Below are 23,198 nucleotides of genomic sequence, written 5' to 3' on the forward strand. Positions count from 1 at the left end.
AAATAATTACAAACATACAGTGCATTCATTCACAAAAATACAGATCTCACTTCTTGGCAGAAACTCAGCAGGCAGGCGGCTGGGACAAGGGTCAGTCCCAGAGAGGCAACAACAGCAACGGATGAGCAGCAGAAGGGTATGTATGTGTTTGTGCTGTTGTGTGTGCGTCTATAAGTTCTGTGTGTGTGAGAGAGGGGAGGGGACAAGGAAGACCTGCTGATAATGCTGTGAGTGTTTCTGTCCTTCTGCATTTGTTCAAAGGACCTTTAACGACACTGATGAGAATGGTGAGATCAAAATGGACATTTTAGCAACAGAATCATTTTCTTTTTTTTTTTGAGTCACTGTGGATACTTTGAAGCTTTAACCTAAAAGGACGATATTGGCTGATAAGATTTTTCATCTTGTGGTGATCAAACCAGCGTAACTCTCGCAAAATAAGTGTTGTCATATGTTGGAGCATGTTCACAGTCTTAACCTTTCTTAAAGTTGTATCCTATTTTGTTTTTGAGCCTCTGTGCAAATACGTTTTGTTGTATTTGTGATGTATGGGACAAAAGGTGGATTCTGATCGGAGCAATGTCAGCCCCACCTAACCACGCTTGAATTGCACCTTAAAATCTTCTGGGTTTTATGTTATCAACATGTCATATTTTAGTGGACATGCAAGCACTGTTAACATGATTCCTGACAACATGGACTCCAACCAGCCGGCAACCCAAGGCGACGTGAGGCCTAGAGTGATGGGTCTGATCCTGAGCGTCGCCTCTTGTCTCATTATCTCCACCAACCTACTGGTGGCAGCCGCTCTACTTAAGCTACTCCACAAGAAGAGCAGCCAGAGCTGGTGCTTTGTCCTCAACTTGGCACTGGCCGATGTCCTGGTGGGTGTGGCCATCACTGGCCTGGCCACAGAGGACTTCAACAGCAACAACATCACTCAGAACCAGCAAAGCCATGTCACTGCTGAGCCTCCTGCAAATGCCACGCCTGCTGCTCAGGGCAAGGCCCGGTGTTTGATGCGCATGGCCTTCGTGACATCGCCCTGCACAGCATCCATCATGTCCATGTTCCTGATCTCACTAGACCGCTACGCAGCCATCAAGATGCCCCTGCGGTACTCCCAGCTGTCGGGGAAGGGGACAGCAGTTGGGTCCCTGCTGGCTCTGTGGATCAGCTCCCTCACGTTGGGATTTTTGCCAGGTGACACTTAAAGATGTACAACTGATTAATTATATTACTATATTGTGTTAGGGTAAAAGAAGCTGGTGTTCAAACAGAAGATATGTCGTTTTTGTACGTCATATTGCAAAAGGTATTGATGAGAATCTCAGGTCTGAGTAAGACATCCATGAGAAAAGATTTGTCAGACAGGATATTACGGCAGCAATAATTTTAAACGCCATCTCAATGGTTGCCAGGCAGAATTAAGCCACTCCTGCTGCAAAGGAATGTACCAGGAATATGCAGGATTCACAATAATCCACAGTGCATCTTTAAAGGAATCAAAAATATCCGGAATAAATAGGCTTTCATTTCTTACCAAGATTAAGATGAAAAGATCAGTCTCACGTCTGTGCAGTACAGAGTTGGGAAATGTTCAGCCTAGCTTAGCATAAAAAAAATGGATGTAAGTGTAAACTGCTAGCCTGTTTGAAAAATCACCCACCAACACTTCTAACGCTGTCTACTTAACATGTACTTTGTTTGTTTGTTAACCCATACTGAATTTACAGAGCAAACTTTGTATGGAAACAAATAGCTATATTTATGTTGTATATTTTTAGGAAGAAGCTGGGGCTTTTCCCATATTTCCTTCAGTATGGTCACAGTTTTCTTGGGGACAGCTTAATTGTCATAAGGGAACTACACCTTAAGGCACTATTGGTAGTGGTGCTAAAGCTCAAACATGAATGACTGCTGCTGCTGTTTTCCCGAAACATTAAGGCTACGTTCAGACTGCACGCCTTAATGCTCTATTCCAAATTTTTTCCCAGATTTTTTTGTTTGACAGTTCACATTATTGCTTAAATGTGGCCCACGTCAGACTTCAGTGTGAACTGTCAGCGGCCTGAAAGTGACCCGCATGCGCAGAAGAAAAACACGACATCACACACAGCACGCTGTTGTACAGAGGTAAACAGAGCCACAGATTTTAGCTAGTGTTAGCTCCTACTTGCTAACACTCCCAATTTTCACGGGAGAGTCCCATTTTTCATTGTCCTCTCACGGGTCACATTTCTCCCGAATTATGATTATTATTATAATTATTAAGTGTTGATAACTCTCTGTTCTTCTCATTACGGTTTCTGGTTTCTCTCTCTTCACTATGTCGGCACGTACTCAGGTAGCATGCATGTAACTCAGAAGAGAGCTCAGTGGATTTCAGGTGTACTGGGAATTTGTGAGCAGATAGAGCCACATGTTGAGAATGGCTTTTGTGGAGCTTTTTCCTTTACAGCAGAACAGCTGCTCTGGAGTGATTTCAAAGTCGCTTCAATTCTGACCCGAGTGTCCAGACTCAGGTCACGTTTAAAAAGATCAGATCTGTATCGGATTTGGACAACATATGAAAGTGGCCCAAATCCAAACTGGAAAAGTTCAGATTCCACGTGACTTGGCCTGTCCACACTGTTATAAAAAGATCAGATCTGAGTCACATATGGGATTTGGGTCACTTCGGCCTGCAGTATGAAAGTAGCCTTAGTTGCTTTTTTACTTTTTTAGAGTGTTTTTTTGACATTTTTGTTTTTGTAGTTTACTGATTGACTTTGAGGACTGTTTTCTTGATAGTACATGAGTGTAAGAAGAACTAGTGTCATATATAACCAATAACCAATGTCCTCTTCTTCTCAGTCATGGTGCGGCAGTTGCAGGCGGACGGCTACGACGGCTTCTGTGCCTTTTTCTCCGTCATTCACCAAGTGGGCATGATTGTGTTATTCAGCGTGTGCTTCTTCCCGATACTCTCTGTTTTTGTTTACATCTACCTGGACATCCTGAAGATAGCCTGCATCCACCAGAAGCAGATCTGCCAAGTGAGGCAAGCTTGTTCCAGGAGTACTGACCACCATGGCCATGAATATTACGAACATCACCACCAGCATCAGCAGCTGAGGAGCGGTTACTGGAGCCATGTCAAGGCCCTGAGGACGGTGGCGGTGCTTGTGGGCTGCTTCTTGGTCCTTTGGTGCCCCTTCTTTGTGGCGTGCATAGTGCACCTTCTGTGTAAAAGCTGCGAACTCACAGACGTGTTGGAGAATTATCTGTGGCTGCTGGGACTATCCAATTCACTCATCAACCCCCTGGTGTACGCGTTCTGGCAAAGGGAGGTGCGGCTGCAGTTAGCAGCCATGTTTTCCTACTTTACAGGAAGGTCGTGGGCTGCTGGATCACCAGGCGTCACAGAAAGATGTGACTCGCAGCCACCTGTGCTTACTCAAGCTGATGTTTCAGGTGGAGATACCCTCAACCCTTCACTGTTGCACTCAATTATCCCTAACGACAAGGCTCACACTGTGCCTCTATCTGCCACGACCAGCTTGTGAAAGAAACCAGAGAAGCGGTGGAAACAAAAGCATGGCTAGAGTGTGTTATCACTGTGATATTCTAGATACAGAAAGGGACATACAACATAAACAACTTTTAAGACCGGAGAAAAGTGAGCTCCACTTTCACCCTATCTTTCTGAAATGCTGTAACATGTCCCTGTCAAAATTTAACCTGCCAGTTAGTAAAATATGAGGACTACTTTTGAGGCCTTGACATTGTGCCACGTGTCCCCTCAAAAGGTGAATATCTTTATTCTGAATATGAAATTAATAGGTTAAGCTCTAATTCTGAATAAGACCTGAACAGGACTCTGACTTACATGGGTACTAGCTTTAACTTTACTTTGACTTTAAATTGATTCATGAATTTGACCTCATTTATTCACAACCACAGTTATTTTTGGAATCTTTTTTAAATACTGGAGTTGAGAGTTGATATTGTTCTTCTTCAGCACTTACCCAGGGACCAATTATTAAGATGTTTTGGGGAAACACAGCCTTAATACTCCAGGGGTCTATGAGCCAAAAATAAGAATATCAAGTATTACTTTCCGTATTCAATCTTGATCCACTGATTATAAACCATCCAGTTCCTTTCAGCCTGGGCCCAATCTAGACCTGACAACTAATAAACTTTTAAAGTCAAAACATTCTCTCCCTTTCTTTTGATCTATGTAATGCAATGTAATGTACTCTTGGTTTTCGAACTATCCATCATCATGTGTTTAGTACTAATGTAACTGTGAAATACATTGGCAGTGAATGCATAACAAAAATCATGTGCCATTCAAGATAAATCACTTGTAGCATTATGGTCAGTTCGTCGCTCCACCACTTTAGTCCAGACTGAAATATCTCAACAACTATCACATAGATTGTCTTGACATTTTGTGCAGACATTCATGATCCCCAGAGGAGGAATTCAATGGACTTTGGTGATCCCCTGATTTTTCCTGTTATAAAAAGAGAATCTATGACATAATTCAGAATCAAATATAAAATATAACAGAAAGTAGAATATGGTTTTGACTAAAATGTCAAGATGAATTGTAATCATCTTAGTAACCATATAGTGCCACCATCAGATTAAAATTTTAATTTGTCTAACGCAAAACTGATCCCATCAGCTCTGTGGTGGCTACTTTCTTTTCAGTGTATGTTAGCAAATGTTAGCATACCTGCTAAACATTAGCATGTTAGCATCATCACTGTGACCAAATACATCCTTACAAAGCCACTAGCATGACTGTAGATTTTAAATTATATTGAAATTTTGACCGTCATTTCTCTTTCTCCAGTTATGATAACAGTGTACACACCAAAGCAATTTCTGAGATCTGGTACTGTTGAAACATGGCTAATAAGAAGCCAGACTGGACAAAAAACATGACAACCACAGGTTAGCCAAACTTATTTGCAAGAGAAAATAAAGGTGAGCTATGAAAATAAGATCCAAGTTATATTAAACCAGTGTTTTTTTTCCTTTCAGAACACATTTGTGCAACAGGCGACGTCTTTTATAGAAAAGATCTTATACAAAGAAGAGCAGCACATTTTGTGCTTGTCAGTCCTGCTGAGAACACAGACTATCCACCTCTGCTGATGTTCCCTATGTTGAATCACAGTGGGCCGATGACTCATAAAAGTGACAGCACTACAGTTTAATTTAGATAGTTGGTTCCCAGTGAAACCAGAGGGGTCACAGGTCAGTAGCAGCAGAGGGCAGGAAAGAGTTCAACGGTCCAGTTTCACAGACTCTGACATGTTCCTGATTAAGTCCGCAAGGGTTCAGGCCTGTCCCACTGAGGAATCAGTGAAAGTATGAGGGCGCACACTGACTTTTTGAGCCCTTTATACACACTTATTGGAAGTTTAATATCCTGCAGAGACTTGCAGAGGACTACAGAAGCCCTGGGAGGCTTAAGTCTAATCAAAAGTGTGTTCTCCTGTGTTTCCTGTGTTATGATTGAAGAACATGTTGGTGTCCTGGTTTTGCCAGGATAATCTTTCTAATTTCCTTTTTCATCTTTGAAACAGGTGAGGGGGGGATACCTTGAAGTTAACTTGTAAAGGTGGGCTGTAATTTTATAAAACAGAGATATATACCTCCTTGGTGTTTGTTTTGGTACCTACCAAAAATGTAAATGTATTTTTCTGCAATGACCGTTGAATTTGTGGTTCCAGCTGATACTGTCATTATTCCTAAAGTGATTGGTCAAATATCTGTGTGACCAGGAACTAAACAGTTTCAGCCACACAGGCCCTTGCATAGTACCATCTGTGATTTGAGCACTCCCTGTGTTACATCGTGACTCTGCATGTAACAGGGTAACGTACAAAGTGGCGAGGTTACAGGATTACTTGTTGCTGTGTGTTTGGACAGACTTATAATTTGCAACCATCATATCCCTACCTATAAAAGAGAAACAGCTAACGTCCTCCTTTCAATAGTTTATGCAGGAGCTGCCATTTACTCAGCAGGTGTTGAAATAACATAAATGAATAGGAACATCTGTTGGATTTTATAATAATGTTGCCAAGCTAGACTAACTGGCTTGATGAGTTGAAAGTGATGGCCATCTTTTGAAGCTGCACTTCCTCAGTCTGCAGATGCTTCACCTTATATCATCATTTTGCTGTGATGTAGGCCTGACAATTCCTTACCACTGGGAAAAAAATAAACTAATATTCTTATCCAGCATTTGATACTACAGTAATCTCAAAATTTGAGTGCCAACTTTTTATTACTGTATTTTGGCTTTAGGTTTTTGTTAACTCTTCTGTGCCGAGTAAAATAGGCATGGCAAGATCACAGATAACATGCAGTAAAGGTCATGAGACAGACTGGAACCCATGACATTATGAATAAATTGTGTTTATTGGCCCAAGGATCCGCTTTGGTTTATATTGCTTTATTACATCCATGTGATTTATTAGCCTTAAACTGATGGTTAAGAGCGGCCACTATTGCACATTTAATATTTAGATAACGATTCAGTCATGTAAACTTCCTTGGTTGCTTGAAAATATCGTCGGCTTTGTGTGTCAGCAGTCTCTTTCAAAAAAGCAGTTAAGTAAGGTGATGTCAGAGATTTGATGGTGGGGTTAGATAGCTAACATTTACTTTAGACTAACAGACTACAGTCTCCACATAAAACCTAGCAGCTGAGCTGGAAATAGAGCCAATTTACCCTTGGTTCTTTTGTCACGCTGTGACATGCATTGGCTTTCAGCAGTGCCCAGCAGGATCATCCTGGGTTCTTTGTGTATAAACCTAAACTGGACCTGTGTTTTTGAACATATAACTGTGTCTGGGATGATAAACAATAAGGCAAATCCCAGGTTACAAGATGTTTGTTTTAATAGTTTTGGTCATAATTTCTATCAGGAATAATCAGTGTTTGGCAAGTTACTTAAAAAATAGGTACTTACATTATATTGCTTGGGCTCATCCCTATGTTACCAGGGTCTTATGTCAAAGGGCTATGACTAAGAGCTACTTTCATTGTACAAATTGCAGAAATAACGAAGGGAGATGGACATTTCAAATGCAGTTTGAATGGTAAAAATGTGTTCAGCCACTGTGGAGATATCAATGTCTAAAGTCAAGAAAACTGTCTTGCCTGCAAATTTGAGGGCGTTGGTGCAAAATAAGTGTAGCATAAGATCAGTAAGCTATAAGCTGTAGGTGGATAAATTCAACATATTGGCCCAGAGAGCACAACATTGAAAGGTATCCTTAATGTGTCATTTGTTAAGAGGATATTAAGCTGAGGAACACCCATTGCTTAAGGATCAGCCGGACTCCTTCAATGGTGTCTTTAAAAAAAGTCTCCACACCAACACATCACTCACATATCTGGTATTAACGGTAGAGAAATTGAGAAGAAGATATTGTGGTTTTTAGAGGTATAAGGACATCATCAATACATAGCTTAGCCCTCAGTGACTGCAAGCAGCACTCCAGATGACCCGTCCTCACAGTGAGACTCCAACTCTGAAAAAAACAGGTAATTCCTAAATGTAGGATTACTAGGCTTGGGCAGTAGTTTGTCATTGCAGCATCTATGCCATTGTCTAGCTTCAATGCTGGGAGTCTAATTCGCAATTAGCTTACTTAGATAAGTCTTGCTGGGTGTGAATACAAGCACCTTCTTAGATTCTTGCTGGAGGACCCAGTGATACTTGTTGATGCAGCACCAACACATCAGTGACTAAGTGAGAAAGTAATGTGCGCATAGATTTTGATGAATACAGTGTTATCATAAGGGATAGAAATTAGGGCCAAATTAAATGTAGTCTTGTAGTTGACAAGTTTGTGTGAACAGAAGTTAATAGCAGTAGAAATTCATTGTATAAAACAGAATGAAGACACACGGAAATGCAAAATATTATTATTTATTAACAAACTCCTGACAGAAATGACTGAGAAAGAAGTGAAAGAAAACATTTACTCTGAATTACTTGACTGCAGACTGTTGGATCATGATGGGATGTCCGTAAAATATATATTTTGAGTAGACAGGAATGCTCTACGAAACTGAAAATCATCTAACTCATCAACTCAAAACTACAAACCCAAACAGTTTAGTAATTGCAACGCTTAAATTACAACCCCGAGGTAGATGTTGAATGTGTGTGTGTGTGTGTATGTGTGTGTGTTTTGTGTGCTAGCTGCGCTGCTGCTTCTGCATCCTCAGCGGGCTGAAGAACGGGTGCCACAGCGCCTCCTCCAGGGTGATCCGTCTGCACACGTCGTACTCCAACATGCAGCTGAGCAGGTCGAACAGCTGCCTCTCTTCCTCGCTATTCCTTTGGATGTAATGCTGAAAGACAGATAGTTAACAGACTCAGACTTTCCACTGCTGCCTCCGCTACCTCACGGCTGCAGATGATTGGCTGATCTGAGTAGTGTGTACCTTCAGAGGTTTACAGTGTTGTCTGTAATCATCAGAGGAGCTCTGCTCGTCCCAGTTCAGACGCTCGTTGTGCACATAATCTGGCTTTCTGCAGAAAATGATGTACACATACAGGTAAAGGTGTGTTCAGACCAAACGCCAAGCTGATTTTTGCCTTGCGTTACTCACATGAATACAGCCGCTTGCAGTGTGTTTTGGACTATTTTGCAACCTGCCAAACAAGAGCCAGTGGGAGTGCTCCTTCAAGAAAGGAGAAGGGGCTTTCATCCATAGATATCATCTACCTTAGCAACGTTTATCTCTGCAATCAACCATGGCAGAAATAACCTCTGCCTTTTACCTGTCACACCGTCCCAAAGACAACGGAATAGTTATTTTGTTCTGTCTCTGTGTAGTAAAGATGTTGAATCCTTCGCTGATAAGCTTTCACGAAAGTTGAAACTATCAGTTCTATTTACGTCTTCGTATCGACTCTGTATGTAATCGCACCATGCGAAAAATTAGTTTCACGTTTGGTCTGAACACACGTTTATACAGTGGTTAGTTGCAGTTGCGACACTTTTTCAACTCACTTCCTCCCCACCAACACTCCACTTCAAGTCACACTTTCAGCCGAGGAGAGCACATTTGTGGTGATCTGGTGGCTCATCCTTCCCAGTCCCTTGTTTCGCCTATATTTTTCCCCTTCCCCTTTTTGGGCGTATCTGCAGGCCACCGGGCAGGTGTTCATCAGCGATAGTTCTTGGAGCTTCCCACACACCTGAAGTCAATCTACTAATCACCACTGCTGATTTATACCCGGCTCATTCCTTCAGTATTTGCCAGATCGTCTGTTCACCCGTGTGGTAAAGTTCAAATTAGCTTTATTGGCATGAATGTATAACAGCAATGTTGCCAAAGCATCATACAAACTACATAAGAACTCAACCCCATACGCAGGCTTCCCCCGCAGCCACTTGCGGAGCTCCTCAACTCCGAAAATATTCAAGCACATTTTTGTTCCGCCATCACTTCTCGTAAAACTGTATTCGAAATCTACACAGCTGATTTCTCACCTCAAAACTTTCTGTTGCTGGCCTCTGTCTGGTGCACGCAATGATGATGCAGTGAATAGTGAATATTCTCTCTGACCAATCAGCAGTCTGTCATGTTTTTTTATGTTAGATTTTAGTATCCTTCAGCTCGCTTGGAACCTCGACGGAGGTGAGGTGACATGAAAAAAAGTACCTGGAAGCATTTACAGGTGCAACATTTCTACAATGGAAAACCAAACAAAAGCGAGTCGAGCCAAAGGGCCTCCGCTCAGACTAGCTTGGTTTGAGTGCGTGCCTGACCCCGCTAGCCGCTTGGCAAGCTTTATGACGCGTTTTCATTGTGATGTCACAAGTAAAGGAAGTGAAGGGCTGGACTACAAACGAGCTGTTTTCAAGCAGTTCAGAGCAGAGCTTTCTGTGGGAGATGGGAACTTCCTTTGGGCTTTTTCATTTTGCAAACCTGTTTCATGCACAAAAAAGATATATAACTCGATAAAGGAGAGGGAAAGAGCCAAAAACCATAATACCACAAAAAAGATATATAACTTATTAAAGGAGAGGCAAAAAGCCATAAAGGATAATACCTCCTCTTGCATGTACAGTATATGTGTGTGTGTTTGTTTGGTCACCTGGTCTGTTTCAGCTGGTGGGGGGGGATCGGTCCCAGGACTTTCTCCATCATGGCCAGATGTTCTTTGCTGTCATGGGTCTGAAACAACAGACAGGCAGGGCAGAAAAACTTACTAATGTTTCAGTATGTGTGTGCGTGTCTGTGTGCGTGTGTTTATATGTACCATGAAGAGTGTACGTCCCAGGTAAAACTCCATAAGAACACAGCCCAGACTCCAAACATCACAGGACTGGTTCCAGCCCAGATCTGAGCAGAAACACACAAAGTTAAAACTGAGAAGATGGATTATTTGACATGCAGTGAAACTGGTCCAATTTAGCAATTTTGTGCATGTGTGTTTGTGAGTTGTGTGCGTACCCAGAATGATCTCTGGAGCTCGGTAGTGACGTGTTGACACCAGGGATTCATGGTGTTCGTGGTCAAATTTGGCTGTGCCAAAATCCACCACCTTAACATCCAGACTCCTCAGTTTCCTCTCCTCACACTTCTGACACACACACACACACACACACACACACACACACACACACACACAGCTAAACATCCTTAATTACTTAACAAACCTGTCTGTTAACAGACAGAAAGATTTTGCAAAACTCTTACTGTCTCATCATTGTACTCCAGGTCGAAGTCAGAGCAGACAAACAGGATGTTTTCTGGCTTCAGATCTGTGTGGGTCAACTTGTTACGATGCAGGACTGTAAAATGCACACAAAAACACACATCGTAATTGTGTGTCACAGTTCAGCATTGCACCAAATGAGTGGGTTTATGTTACCAGGTTTGTGTTACCAGGTTTCCATCCAAATGTAAATTAAACTTTTTTGGCATTTTTACATAATACTTGACAAAACGTATTAATGGGCTAATTTTCAGTTGACTTGAAATCACAGAAACCAATTGTTCTGCTGTGTAATGTAGAATATTTCAGATTGTCCATGGTCGTGCCGCATACAGTTGGACTTAATTAAATGATTGGCTGATGTCACCCAAAAGTGCAAGTTGCTGTTGAACAAACTGTGGTGACAGAAACAAAGTGATCAGAGCCGTACAAAGTACAAGAAGCTCCGATTCCAAGATCACTACCATGAAAAGTTACAAATAATGACGAGGTCAGAGGTCACAGGGCTGTTTAAAAGTGGCACGCACATACACACTTGACTCACAGCAGACGGCTCTGAAGATCTGGAAGGCCATGTGTCTGATCTGCTCTACGCTGAATGGAAGGAACTTGTTCTGTCGGAGAAACTCAAAGGTGCTGAGGCCAAGCAGCTCGAACACAATACAGATGTGACCTTCATGCTCGAACCAGTCCAACATCCTCACACAGGCACTGACGGGACAGAGTCAGTGACGTTTGCATGAGGCGTAGCATTTTTAAGCTGAAGAATTAATATGCTTATAGCTTGTTTTACAAGTGCCAATTAAAAGCCCAGCTATCCTTACCTTTAGCACGCATAACAAGGACATGAAAGTTTTATTTTAATGCTTTTAGAGGGCAAGTCGCCCTCCATTTACTCTGAGGGTCTGCTGCAGCCACACTCACAATATGTTGTCATCATCCAGGATGTTGATCTCCTGCAGCACTGCGATCTCAGACCTCGCTACTTCACGGAAACACTCCGTGTTCCTCATAATCTTCACGGCTACATGCTCCTCTCTGTTGAACACACACACACACACACACACACACACACATTCAATTTACATGCTGATGAAACAGTTTCTGGTTTCTGTATAATAACTCAAGATGTTTTCATGATGGGTGGAAACCAAAAAAGCAAGAAGTTTGGACAGATCTGACATTAAGAGTCTTATCACAAAGATTACAAATTGTAAGGTTCATTAAGCGTGCATGCTTACTTGTCTCTATCAATGCACTCCACCACTTTTCCAAAGGCTCCTACTCCTAGTGTAAATACCACCTCATCTGCAGAGGACAGAAACATTTGGGTTAGCCATGTAATCAACAATGACTTAAAAGGCAAACCTAATGGTCAGTGCAAAAAAATAAAGAGGTTATTTCACCCACCACAAAAGGATTTTATGTAGGAGGAGGAAAAAAACAGGAAGTATTTGAAAATACTGTGTGCTTCACCAAGTATATTTATCAAGTGATTGTGGTCAGTAAGTTACTTTCATTTCACTATTTTTTTTACAGGCATTTACAGGCAGAAGACTGTAAAATGCTTCCAAATGAATGCAGTTTAATAAAAAAGCTGTATAACATTTTTGAAGCTTTTTTTTTTATATTTTTCATGTTGCAATTCTGTGAATTAAGAGCTAATCCTGTTTGTGGAGGATGTTCAGACACTTTCTGTCAACAACATCTAATCTGCTATTCAGAGTTAAAGCTGTTCAAGACAGACAAGGTAAACAAAGGATCGTCTCTTATTTTCCTAAATGTTTCTTGCAGTTGAACTACACTGTGTATATACAGAATCACAACATGTACACTCTAATGACATACAAGAGGCATTCAGTCAAACCCAAGCTAGCTGTGATCACACCACTAGCAACCTCATTGGTACTGATCGAACAGGAGCTACCTGACAGTTTGCATGAGAACTAATTTACTTTTACAGAAGTGTGACGTAAGTACAGTGTGTGAAAGCAGAGTCACCTCCAGGCAGATGACATGGTGACCAGAAATTATTTCTGGAGTTGCTGGTGGTGTGAGAGCACAGTTCATCTTACCATGATTCAAACTCAAAACATCCAAGCTATGACAAGGATAGAAAAGACACTAAAGACAAAAGGTAGGTGTTGAGTACATCTATTTTTCAACACGAGGCCAATGTGATAGACCAGGTGGCCGTCTTCATCATCCTCACAGCTCTTCCCCTTGTGACTCTTCTGCACTCCATCATCATCAGCGTTGACAGCTTTGTCACCAAGAAAAGCAGATTCGAGCTGGAGCGAGTTGTCATCAGGCTGCGTTGAGTGTTGCACACAAGACGTATGGACAAGAGAAAGGGTGACATTTTGAAACATGTCAGTTTGGTTATGACTTAAAAAGGACTTAATTTCAAAAGGGACAGTTTGATCTTAAGACGACACAGATGATTGTAAACCAAGAAGAGCAAGAAAAGCCCAGTTCTGTCAGGTATTAAAATTAAATCTTACAAGTGTCAAGTGTAACAACCCAATTTCTCAGATAAAATCATAACAGGTGGCACATTTAAAAATAATACATATGTCCCTATATAGGGGACAGCGGGATGATTTGAGCCGTGGGGAAGTTGAGCCAACCAGTGTTTCTCGGCAACCACAGACAAAATTGGTCATGTGACGACACATTATTGAAGAGTCATCCACTTTACTCTATGAAGGAGAAAGGCCCCTGGAATAAGTGATTTAAGATTTAAAAAAAACAATGTTTTTTTGCCTTTCAAAGTGATTATTTTTATGTTCAAGGAGTCCTTATTCTTGTGTCTGAACAATTACAGACAGGTTTGAGAAAATCTTATGCATGTGTTAGTGCTTTGGGAAGTTACAATATGAGGTTATACAATTTTGTTAAAATGGCAGGGATTGGGTAATTTGAACCAAAGACCTGGGGGAAGCTGAGCCAGATATTTGACTGTAATTTTACTTTACATTCTTATTCATCATCGAAATGATGTGAAATTATGCATTTTAGACCAGAAACCATCATGTCATGCTTCTATAAATGGAACACAGACAGGCTTCAACTCCTATTGTGGGTTTGGACCGGACCCCCATGTGGCTCAACTTATTCTCTATCAACTTTTTTTTGGAAAGCCATATATTGAAAATTGTTTATTTTAGATCCAGATTGATTATTTCCAGGGATGCACCACATCCTAAAATATATGTTCATATTTTAGTTGGAGACATTACTATCATGTCCTCACTTTAAAGACACCAAGTAAAAACTACTGAAGGATCCCTTCGAAAATTCTGGCCATGCAGGCTCGCAATCAGAGAGAATCTGAGAGAAGGAGGACAATGAACTGGACGAAGAGAATCGTACCGATTTGCTACTTTCTGTCGAGGTGCAGAGTGTGCGCTGGTTGAAGATTCCTGTCTTTCTGTCAGCGTGGACGTCTGTTTTGGGGTCATCAACGTCTATCAGAAACAGAAAAGACAGAGAGGTGATTCCCTGCTGCGTGACTACTTTTAAAACAGTTACTATAAACACTCTCATCAGAAGCGACAAGTACCAGCATCACAAGTGTATGAAGGCTGGCCTGATTGAGATTCAGACACACGCTAGTAAAACCAAACAATGAAAACCTCTCAAACATACAATTAAGAAAAACTTGAATGATCATGAAATACACAAGTATACTTTCAGGTAGTATTATATACTTATTTGTTGAGATCTTATGTTGTTTATTTGAGTAAACAGAAAAGTCTATTTTTCTTGCAATATAATTGTAATTCCCAAAAGTCCTTTTAACTGTCACTGTCAATGAATAATAAGGAGCAGTTATTGGGTATCAGCACAGAAACAGTGGACTCTGTCGCCTAGTGCTGCTCTTGGTGGGAACTGTTGGGCTTCTGTAAATAGCATCATAGAGTATGGTCTAGACCTGCTCTTTTATGAAAAGCGCTGTGAGATAACTGTTGTTGTGATTTGGCGCTATATAAATAAAATTGAATTGAATTGAATTGAATAGGGAAAAATGAATGTCCTTCATTTCTGGAAGGAAACCAATACTCTTTTCTTCTCAAGTGTCTTTGACGTTCCTACATAGCAGACACTCGACATGAATATAAGCTAAATGACCAAATCATAGGTGGAAATAAGGTTACCTCTCCAAGAACCACAGTTGTTGTCCTCCCTGCCCATTGTGCTGCTGCACACACAGGACACTGTGACCCAACTTTGCCCTCTCTGCTCCAGACTCCGGAGGTCTGGTGATTACTGGACAGATAAGAAGAAGAAACAAACAGGCAGATGAGGCTCCACGTTAAAGTCTGTAGCCACACTTGCAGCCCTCTAAAGCTGGTCAGTAACAAAATTGCTGGACAGGTAAAACTTTACTAAAGTTTTAAACCTTACAACTACTGGAGCAAAACAATTTAATGTTGGCCAGGTAACATTAGCATGTAACAGTTAGAGAGTAATTCTAGTTTGAATTGAATTGAATTGAATTAGGTTCAGTGCAACTGAATTGGTGCATACAGTACATTAGGTGGGCTTTGTATAATATAGTATTATGTTTATAAACATTTGCTAGCATTGAAATTAGTCTGTGTGTGTGTGTGTATGTATGTACACTGAACAAAATTATAAACGCAACACTTTTGTTTTTGCCCCTTTTCATCACGAGCTGAACTCAAAGATCTAAGACTTTCTCTAGGTACACAAAAGGCCTGTTTCTCTCAAATATTGTTCACAAATCTGTCAAAATCTGTGTTAGTGAGCACTTCTCCTTTGCAGAGATAATCCATCCACCTCACAGGTGTGACAAATCAAGATGCTGATCAGACAGCATTTTTTAAGAAGCTGTGTAGTAAGATGTTGGTGGGTATGTGGCTCAACATTTTAGCTGGCTGCTTTGTGGTGGCAATGGCGCAGTCAATAAGACACATGACTTTGGTGTGGGAGACCTGGGTTTGATTACCACTGTGACAATGTGTCCCTGAGCAAGACCCTCAACCCCTAGTTGCTCCAGAGGCATGCGACCTCTAACATAAATAGTAATTGTAAGTCGCATCAGTTAAATGTGTCTGATTCCCTACATGTAGGATGGATAATGTAAATCACCATGCTAAAAAATGTTTAGACATTGTCCATTCATATGGCATTAGAATTAGTTACAGATGTGCATAGCAAGTTATTATCATATAATGTACGCTGATGTGTTTATATCTTACCTTATATAGAGATTTCTAACAACAGAATTCCTTTGAGCACCCTAAACATTTGTTAAGTCTAGTGCAAGCATGCGACCTGTACTGGAATTTAATCTGTTTTTTTTGTTTGTTTGTTTTTTGCTGTATCTTCGTGAACATTTTGATACTCAAAAAAAAAATCAGCAAGTCTCTGGGATTCATCCTGTGGGGACCAATATGTCTGTACCAAATGGCATGGAAAAGGATCCAAATAATTATTGAGATACTTTATTCTGGATCAAATTAAAATCGACAGACTCAACGACTGACCTTCATTGCCGAGCCTAGCCAACAGGACAAATAAATGGATTCCATAAATATCTTAACATACAACTCGATTAACATCATGTTGTAAAGTGTTTTTTTTAAGGGGAGCATTATAACATGCAAGATATGTTTCTGTACCTGAATGAAGAACTTTGTTCCTAAAAGAAAATGTCAAAAACTCTTCAACGTCTTCCTCTGGTACTTCCTCTGCTGTTCTGCCACACTTTGTAAAGGAAAAATGTTTAGTTTGGAAAAAATAATTTCAACTGAAATATCACATTTGAATGTAGAGAGAGGTGCGACGACTTCACGTCTCTTCCTCCGTGCTCTGCCTGGTATTTAAACCTTTCTTCTTCCACTCGACGAGTGCAAAGTGTTCTGTGTCTCCTCAACCCCTGATCCCTCCTTCTCTGTTTTCAAAGCTATACATAGTGTTACATCCCTCCAACCCACAAACACATTGGTGTCTCTATCTCCAGGGCTTTCCCTGGCCTTTAGGAAAAGGCTTAGTTACAACCACCTAGCCAGCAGGGCAGCTTCCAGGGGAGCAAGAGGATAACATGAAACTATAATGGTCCCTGTGGGGAAATTAAGTTTTTAGAGCAGTCATCCGATATGGCAAAGTGAAATAGAATAGAAACCAGAATAGTGTAATTAATATAGTACCTAGAAATACATGATGAAGTTTGAAAGAGATATTTTTAAGTAAGCAAGAGGTGTTTTGCTTTATTGGTTGAGTTCATTTGATTATGACTTTTTTATGTGATTTGATGAATTGAAGTTAGATAAAAATAAATTATAACTCTTCCACCAAGTGAGAGTATTAAGAATTGAAGAATTTAGAAAGAATTGTGGCGATCAGACTACTGATTCTTTCTGAAGACACACAACTTTAAAAAAAAGTTCACAGATATGTTTCATTTTTAAAAGGGGCGAAGTAATTGTTTTATTCAGATGGGTACTGTAGTTTTTAGCAGAGATTTCTCAAACAGGAGTGAATAGTGTGTATTTAGGGGACTATTTTCAGCATTTAATGATTTATTTTTTGGGTCAGCAGGACAGCATAAATGAGATTTGCTCAAAATAAACTAGTATGACCAAGTCTATGTCCTTGAAAGATCAAGTCACACAGTGCAACAGACAATAAGAAAAATATACATGATCATCAGCCTTATCGTATAAATTGTGTATTTTACCTAAATCAGATTTTCCATCAGTGATTGACAGTCTGGGGAAGCTAATCTGATGGCATACAGATTCATCACATTCATTGGACAACGGGTAATACACACGTCACTGCTTCTACTGTATCTTAATGCAATGAAAACGTCTCCCTGTCCCTCTTCCACAAATAACAGACGTGCCATTCACAGTGGGGGGTTTCTCGCATATTTCTTATTCATCTTTTCATCACCTCCTCCTCCACTCAGGATGCGCAGGATGTATATGCTATAGCTGTCTTCTTACCTTTTGCAGCACAGTGCATAAATTCCCAGATTTGAATATTCCCAGTTGTCCACTCTTTTCCAATTAGGAGAAAGTAGAGAGTTAGCAAGACTTTTCCTTTCATCCATGAATATTTTAAAATCCAATCTGTCCCCCAGACAACTGCACAATTTTAACGTTTCTTTTGTACCCTGTGTTTTAATGAATACTGAAATATTTACATGTGTTGGTTGACCTATGAGATGCCAAGGGGCTTTGCTTTTTATAGCCAACAATGTGAAGGAGTGTTAGTCGTCGAGCAGGGCTCCCCTCCTCCCTCTCTCAGGAATGGGTCTGTCTCTCCAAGCTGCCCGACTCAGCTGTCGCCGATCGAGTGTAAATCAGCACTGAGGACGACTCGCTCTTGCTGACAACCTGCAGGACCGTTGTCACTCACTTAAGATCCTCCAACACTCACCACTCACCAACCACTGCCAAGAATGTAGAAACAGCGTGATAGGCAGAGCAAGGGTTAGGAGGCCCGTTCAAACTGCAGCCACCAAGTCTCAATGTTTTCAGAATATGCCAGTTTAGATGGATGCTTAAAAACTGGAATGGTACATGGAGCTCTTGGGAAATTGCTTGTGTTGAATCTCTCAGGGATTAACGCTTGTCCCTGTGATGTTTTTGTTTTATAGAGTGGAAAAGGAGGAAGAGTAAGAAAGTAATTGTGGAAGTACACCATATGGGCACAAGTACTGGGATGCCTACACATTACTTTTATGACATCCCATTCTAAATCCATGCGCATTAATATGGAGTTGGTCCCCCCTTTACCACTATTACAGCCTCCACTGTTCAAGGAAGGCTTTCTACAAGATTTTGTAGTTTCTCTGTGGGAATTTTCCAGTTTAATTCATCCCAAAGGTGTACAGGCCAGTCAAGTTCTTCCACACCGCACTGGGAAAACCATTTCTTTATGGAGCTGGCTTTGTGCACAGGGGAATTGTCATGTTGAAACAAGAAGAAGGCCAAACCCAAAGTGTTGGAAGAACTATTGTCAAAAATTGTCTGCTGTAGTATTAAGATTTCCCTCAACAAAGACCAAACCATGAAAAAACAGCTCCTCCCAAAAGTATTGGGACAGGTGTGTCCCAGTACTTTTGTCTATATAGTGCATGTTTAGCCATGCTAGCAGCATAGCTATAAGGATGTGTGATGTTGGTGTATTGGTTGGTAGGTCCACTACTTTGGTCCAGACTGAAATATCTAAACAACAAAAGGCTGGATGGATTTCTGTAACATTCTGTGCAGGCATTCATGTTTCCCGGAAGATGAGTCTTAATGACATTGCTGATGACTTTTCATTTTTCACACTGAGCTGCATTTGTGTGCTATATATATATATTATTACTAGCAGGTCAAACTTTTCACTCATCCAGTCAAATACCTCAATATCTGCTAGATAGATTGGCACAGAATTTTGTACAATCATCCGTGGCTCCCACAAGAGTGTTTCCAAATGACTTTTTCATCTCACACTATCTTGAGGTTGACATTTGTGGTTTTGGGCAAAATGTCTAGGAAAGTATTGGATATTTGCCATGAAACTGTAATACACGCATTGACATTCTGTTTCTCATCCAGTGCCATTATCATGTCAAAACTAAAATTTGTATATATATATTATAATGACCAAGTACTATAGTTTAGTACAAGACACTAAACTAAGATGGTGAGTAAACCTGCCAAACATTAGCATGCTAATATTGTCATTTTAAACACGTTAGCATGCTGATGTCAGCATTCAGCTCAAAGCGTCTCTGTGCTAAAGTAGGCTACAGCCTCACAAAGCCGCTAGCATTGCTGTAGACACTTAGTTTTATTTCCTTTATGAAAAACAGGACTGTTTGTCAGGTATGATCAACACAGGAACATGGCAGGCTGGACTACTGTCAGATTTAGTTATTAAACGTCTGAACTTCATCACTGGGAAAACAATGTGGGGGGCGTTAAATGCCACTGCAGTGGAGAAAATGCCATGAAGAGCCATGTAATCAGCACTCTCATTAATTCTAAATTGCAATCATAACAAAACTAAATTAATTGATTTGAATATCTTTGATTCATGATTGACTTCTCTCCTGATGTTTCACCGTGTTGAAACTTTTCCTCCTCCTTCTTCTGTTTTTGTTTCTTCTTTTTTTCCTGTATCTATTGCGTCAAGTTTATATGCTACATGGTTCCCCTGACCTGCAGTATTTAAACCAGGCTGCTGGTTCCTCACAGTCCATCTGATATGGCTTAAAATACACTTGGATGAAATCTAGTCTGAGCTCTGCAAACTGACCAGCCGCGCAGATCTAACAATGTGCACTATACTCACTAACCACACACCATGAGTGCTGCACTAATTCATGGAGAATACTAAGAATACTGAGACACAAAAACAGATTTGGTTTATTTACACCCTGAGTGAAAGCAGCTTTACTGCAGCCATCAGTAAACCATCAATAAAATACCAAGGCCAAAGAAAATAAGTCTCTCTGATTGGCTGGCAGGTGTCCATTAACTCTCACTGGTACCATACCGTGTTTTATACTACTAACCTAGCAAACTTTTATATAACTCGGAAACAGACTTTTTCCGATGACTCTAATACAGCTAATGCAGTGTCTTGCGAGGCCCTGTTGTCCTGTCCCACGTGAGTCAGCACCTTTCATATACAGTTTGTGGACATGAACTTTCTTTCTGTCTCTGTGTTATTGGTATAAGGGTTAGATTTGATTAGTTTGGATTTCACTGGAGTTGGTGCTTCACTGCTGTCTTTTCCACATTGACCAAAAATTTAATTCAGGGGAGGTAGAAGAAATAATGAAAAATTGTCAGCTTAAGGTTTTAATTGGCTCAAACGTCAGTTTCTTCCAACTTCACTTTAAAAATCTCTCTTCCAGCTTGCAGCTTGCTTACCTGTCTTATTATGTCTTGTTATTGGAGCTGTGATGTCTCACGCTTCTCCTCTTCTCTGGCTCCCTGCTGTTCTCTCCTCTTCTTCAGCTTCCTGCTACCAGTCTCTCCCAGGGGGAACACAAACACTTGTTGCCACGCTGCATAGCTGCCCAACAAGGACGGACAGAAATTGCATCGGAGGTGCTGTAAAACATTATGTCCCTTAGAAAACCAAGACGTGAACATTCCTGCGTACTTCTAGGCAGTAAAATCCTCAGCCAGCTGCAGTGAAAATGGACACGGAGAGCTGCTCCTGCTTCGACCCTTGGGCTGACCCAGAAGGGGCTCTTCTTTCATCCCGCAGTAGAAAACATAGTGTACTGTGTCTGATCTGGAACTGTTGAAGAAGGATGATTCAGGAGATTGTACTCTATGAATGACACTTGACACCTAACACACCTTCAACCCAAATTTATTTACTAGATTATTGCACATAGTATGTAAACAGCCCCATCACGGTTCACACAAAATCTGTACACACCAGTAGGTCCACACAGTGGCATGTTTTTTTGTATTCACTCTTTAGATTCAACATACAATGTGGCATAATGTCAGAGGCTTTCTTGTCTGAGTTTATGCTGAACCCTACATTTATTCTACAACAATTTTATTTTCAAGCCGTGGAGAGTTGGAGGGGGGGGATCAGAAACATGGAAGCATTTACACTTACTAGCTTATTTTGATTAGCTGAGAAAACTAAACTACACCGGCTATGTTTAATTGCAATGATGGAATATGTTTGGAGTAGAGACAGACAGGTGAAAGAGGAAAGAGGGGGCATGCAACAAAGGACCCCAACCAGAATCAACCTGGGGGACAGTGTGATTACATGTTATGCAGGTTAGACTACTAATCCACAGGGACAAGCCCCCCAAAAAACAACAGTATGCTTTAAAGGTTTTCAGGACTTCTATGTGTAAAATATGACCTATAACAGGCTTTCAAGACATCTGTAGGATGAATTCATTGTAGATTTCGGTCCCTCCATGCAAACTGTTTTTATTGGAGTGATAAAAAAAATGTATCAGCTATAATTGATATGTTCATGATAACAATGTGACAAAAGGGTCACCGACAGAGAATTATCAAATGATTCTGCACCTCCACACTGCTTCACAGAGCTGTATAGCCATCCATCCATCGTCAACCGCTTATCCTGCGTACAGGGTCGCAGGGGGCTGGAGCCAATCCCAGCTGACATCGGGCGAAAGGCGGGGTACATCGCAGGGCCACACATAGACAGACAACGACTCACACCTAAGGACAATTTTGGAGACACCAGTTAACCGAGCCTGCATGTCTTTGGATGGTGGGAGGAAGCCAGAACCCACGCGGACACGGGGAGAACATGCAAACTCCACACAGAAAGGCTGGGGCAACCAGGGTTTGAACCCACGACCTTCTTGCTGTGAGGCGACAGTGCTAACCAGTTATATTTCTGGTTACAACATGAGTTTAACATTCACTCTCCTCTGCCTCTGATTTGGTATCCACCAACTCCTGACTCTTTATTAATGTGTTTTTCTTCACAACCTAGTAGTTAACTTTGTCTGTCTGCCATTTTCTGGCCACCTTCAATGTAGAGTGAGTCTATCAATGTGTTTGTAAAAACAACTGTTTGGTGGAAATGAAATAAATCTAAGTCTAAGGCCTTAATTGGCATTTAATATTGTTAATACTGTCGATCCCACCTCTCAAACAGCAGCTGCTCATGACAGCTGCTTCTCAGCAAACATGACATGTGGTGTTCCTCAGAGCTCAATTCTTGGCCCATTGTCTTTCTCTGTGTATGCTTTGACTAATTAAACATGATGAAATAATAATCACATACTACTCTTCTAAAATTCATACTGTTCGTTAAGGGTGAGAAATGTGCTTTAATTACATTTATTCAACTAGTTTTCTTCATCCTAAAACGCTTCAGGGGTCACACACACATTCTCCTCTGATGCCTTCGCTCTAATTTCACTAATGTTCAAGATCTATCACCTCCAACTCCAACATGATCCGCTCACTTTTAGTTGAACATAGTGGAACATTGAAACACAAATAGCCAAATAGCATTTTGGCGGTGTAATTGCAGAGCAACGCATTAACGCTCACAATGATACTTGGCCTATGCCATTGGCTACAGCGTAGACTCGACACTGACGTATAAATTGGCCTTTACTCTGCTGAAGTAGTCAGTGAACAACCAAAGGAAGCTTTATGAAAAATTAGATAAGGTCATCTGACTAGCCATGTATCTTCCCTTTACAATGCAAAGCGTTTGCAGTTAAAGGTTTTGTTTTCACTATAAAACATCCAAACAAACTATCTTTAGCTTTACAACCTGTAACACAGCTTAATCAAAACTAAAATCAACATCAAAACACCATGACTACAGCGGACGTGGCAGACAGACAAGCAGTCAGACGCCTCAGAGATCCTCACAACAAATATTTTGTGGTGTTTTCCATCAGCTGCCAAAAGTTCAAAGTTCCTGCAGTGACAT

General features: G+C 40.9%; 2 protein-coding genes across 2 annotated transcripts; one reads left to right on the forward strand and one right to left on the reverse strand.

Annotated features, from left to right (window-relative positions):
* The first annotated feature begins 269 nt into the window (after positions 1–269).
* LOC119884556 (glucose-dependent insulinotropic receptor-like) lies at positions 270–5,657 on the forward strand. The gene is made up of 2 exons (XM_038694943.1): positions 270–1,203; positions 2,857–5,657. The coding sequence occupies exons 1-2, from the start codon at positions 645–647 to the stop codon at positions 3,546–3,548; spliced, it is 1,251 nt and encodes a 416-aa protein (XP_038550871.1). The 5' UTR covers positions 270–644; the 3' UTR covers positions 3,549–5,657.
* A 2,276-nt stretch (positions 5,658–7,933) lies between these two features.
* LOC119884555 (dual specificity protein kinase CLK4-like) lies at positions 7,934–16,491 on the reverse strand. The gene is made up of 13 exons (XM_038694942.1): positions 16,409–16,491; positions 14,918–15,029; positions 14,133–14,227; positions 12,910–13,069; positions 11,999–12,065; positions 11,682–11,795; positions 11,302–11,468; positions 10,739–10,833; positions 10,493–10,622; positions 10,299–10,381; positions 10,134–10,213; positions 8,471–8,558; positions 7,934–8,377 (listed from the first exon to the last, which is right to left on the reverse strand). The coding sequence occupies exons 2-13, from the start codon at positions 14,952–14,954 to the stop codon at positions 8,222–8,224; spliced, it is 1,272 nt and encodes a 423-aa protein (XP_038550870.1). The 5' UTR covers positions 14,955–15,029; positions 16,409–16,491; the 3' UTR covers positions 7,934–8,221.
* Positions 16,492–23,198: the final 6,707 nt, after the last annotated feature.

Source organism: Micropterus salmoides, unplaced genomic scaffold (genome assembly GCF_014851395.1).
Source record: "Micropterus salmoides isolate LMB-PRFRI ecotype aquatic unplaced genomic scaffold, ASM1485139v1 Ms_hic_scaffold_3530, whole genome shotgun sequence".
In the NCBI taxonomy this organism is placed as follows: Eukaryota; Metazoa; Chordata; class Actinopteri; order Centrarchiformes; family Centrarchidae; genus Micropterus; species Micropterus salmoides.

What these genes read in the sequence shown, in the direction of transcription:
- LOC119884555 (XM_038694942.1), bottom strand. Translation starts at nt 14,954, where the DNA reads ATGGGCAGGGAGGACAACAACTGTGGTTCTTGGAGAG. An exon ending in AGCTCCAGAGATCATTCTGG is followed by an intron (nt 10,382 to 10,492) that starts GTACGCACACAA and finishes GTTTCTGCTCAG; the next exon opens with ATCTGGGCTGGAACCAGTCC. An exon ending in TGGGACGTACACTCTTCATG is followed by an intron (nt 10,214 to 10,298) that starts GTACATATAAAC and finishes CTGTTGTTTCAG; the next exon opens with ACCCATGACAGCAAAGAACA.
- LOC119884556 (XM_038694943.1), top strand. Translation starts at nt 645, where the DNA reads ATGTCATATTTTAGTGGACATGCAAGCACTGTTAACATGATTCCTGAC. An exon ending in CACGTTGGGATTTTTGCCAG is followed by an intron (nt 1,204 to 2,856) that starts GTGACACTTAAA and finishes TCTTCTTCTCAG; the next exon opens with TCATGGTGCGGCAGTTGCAG.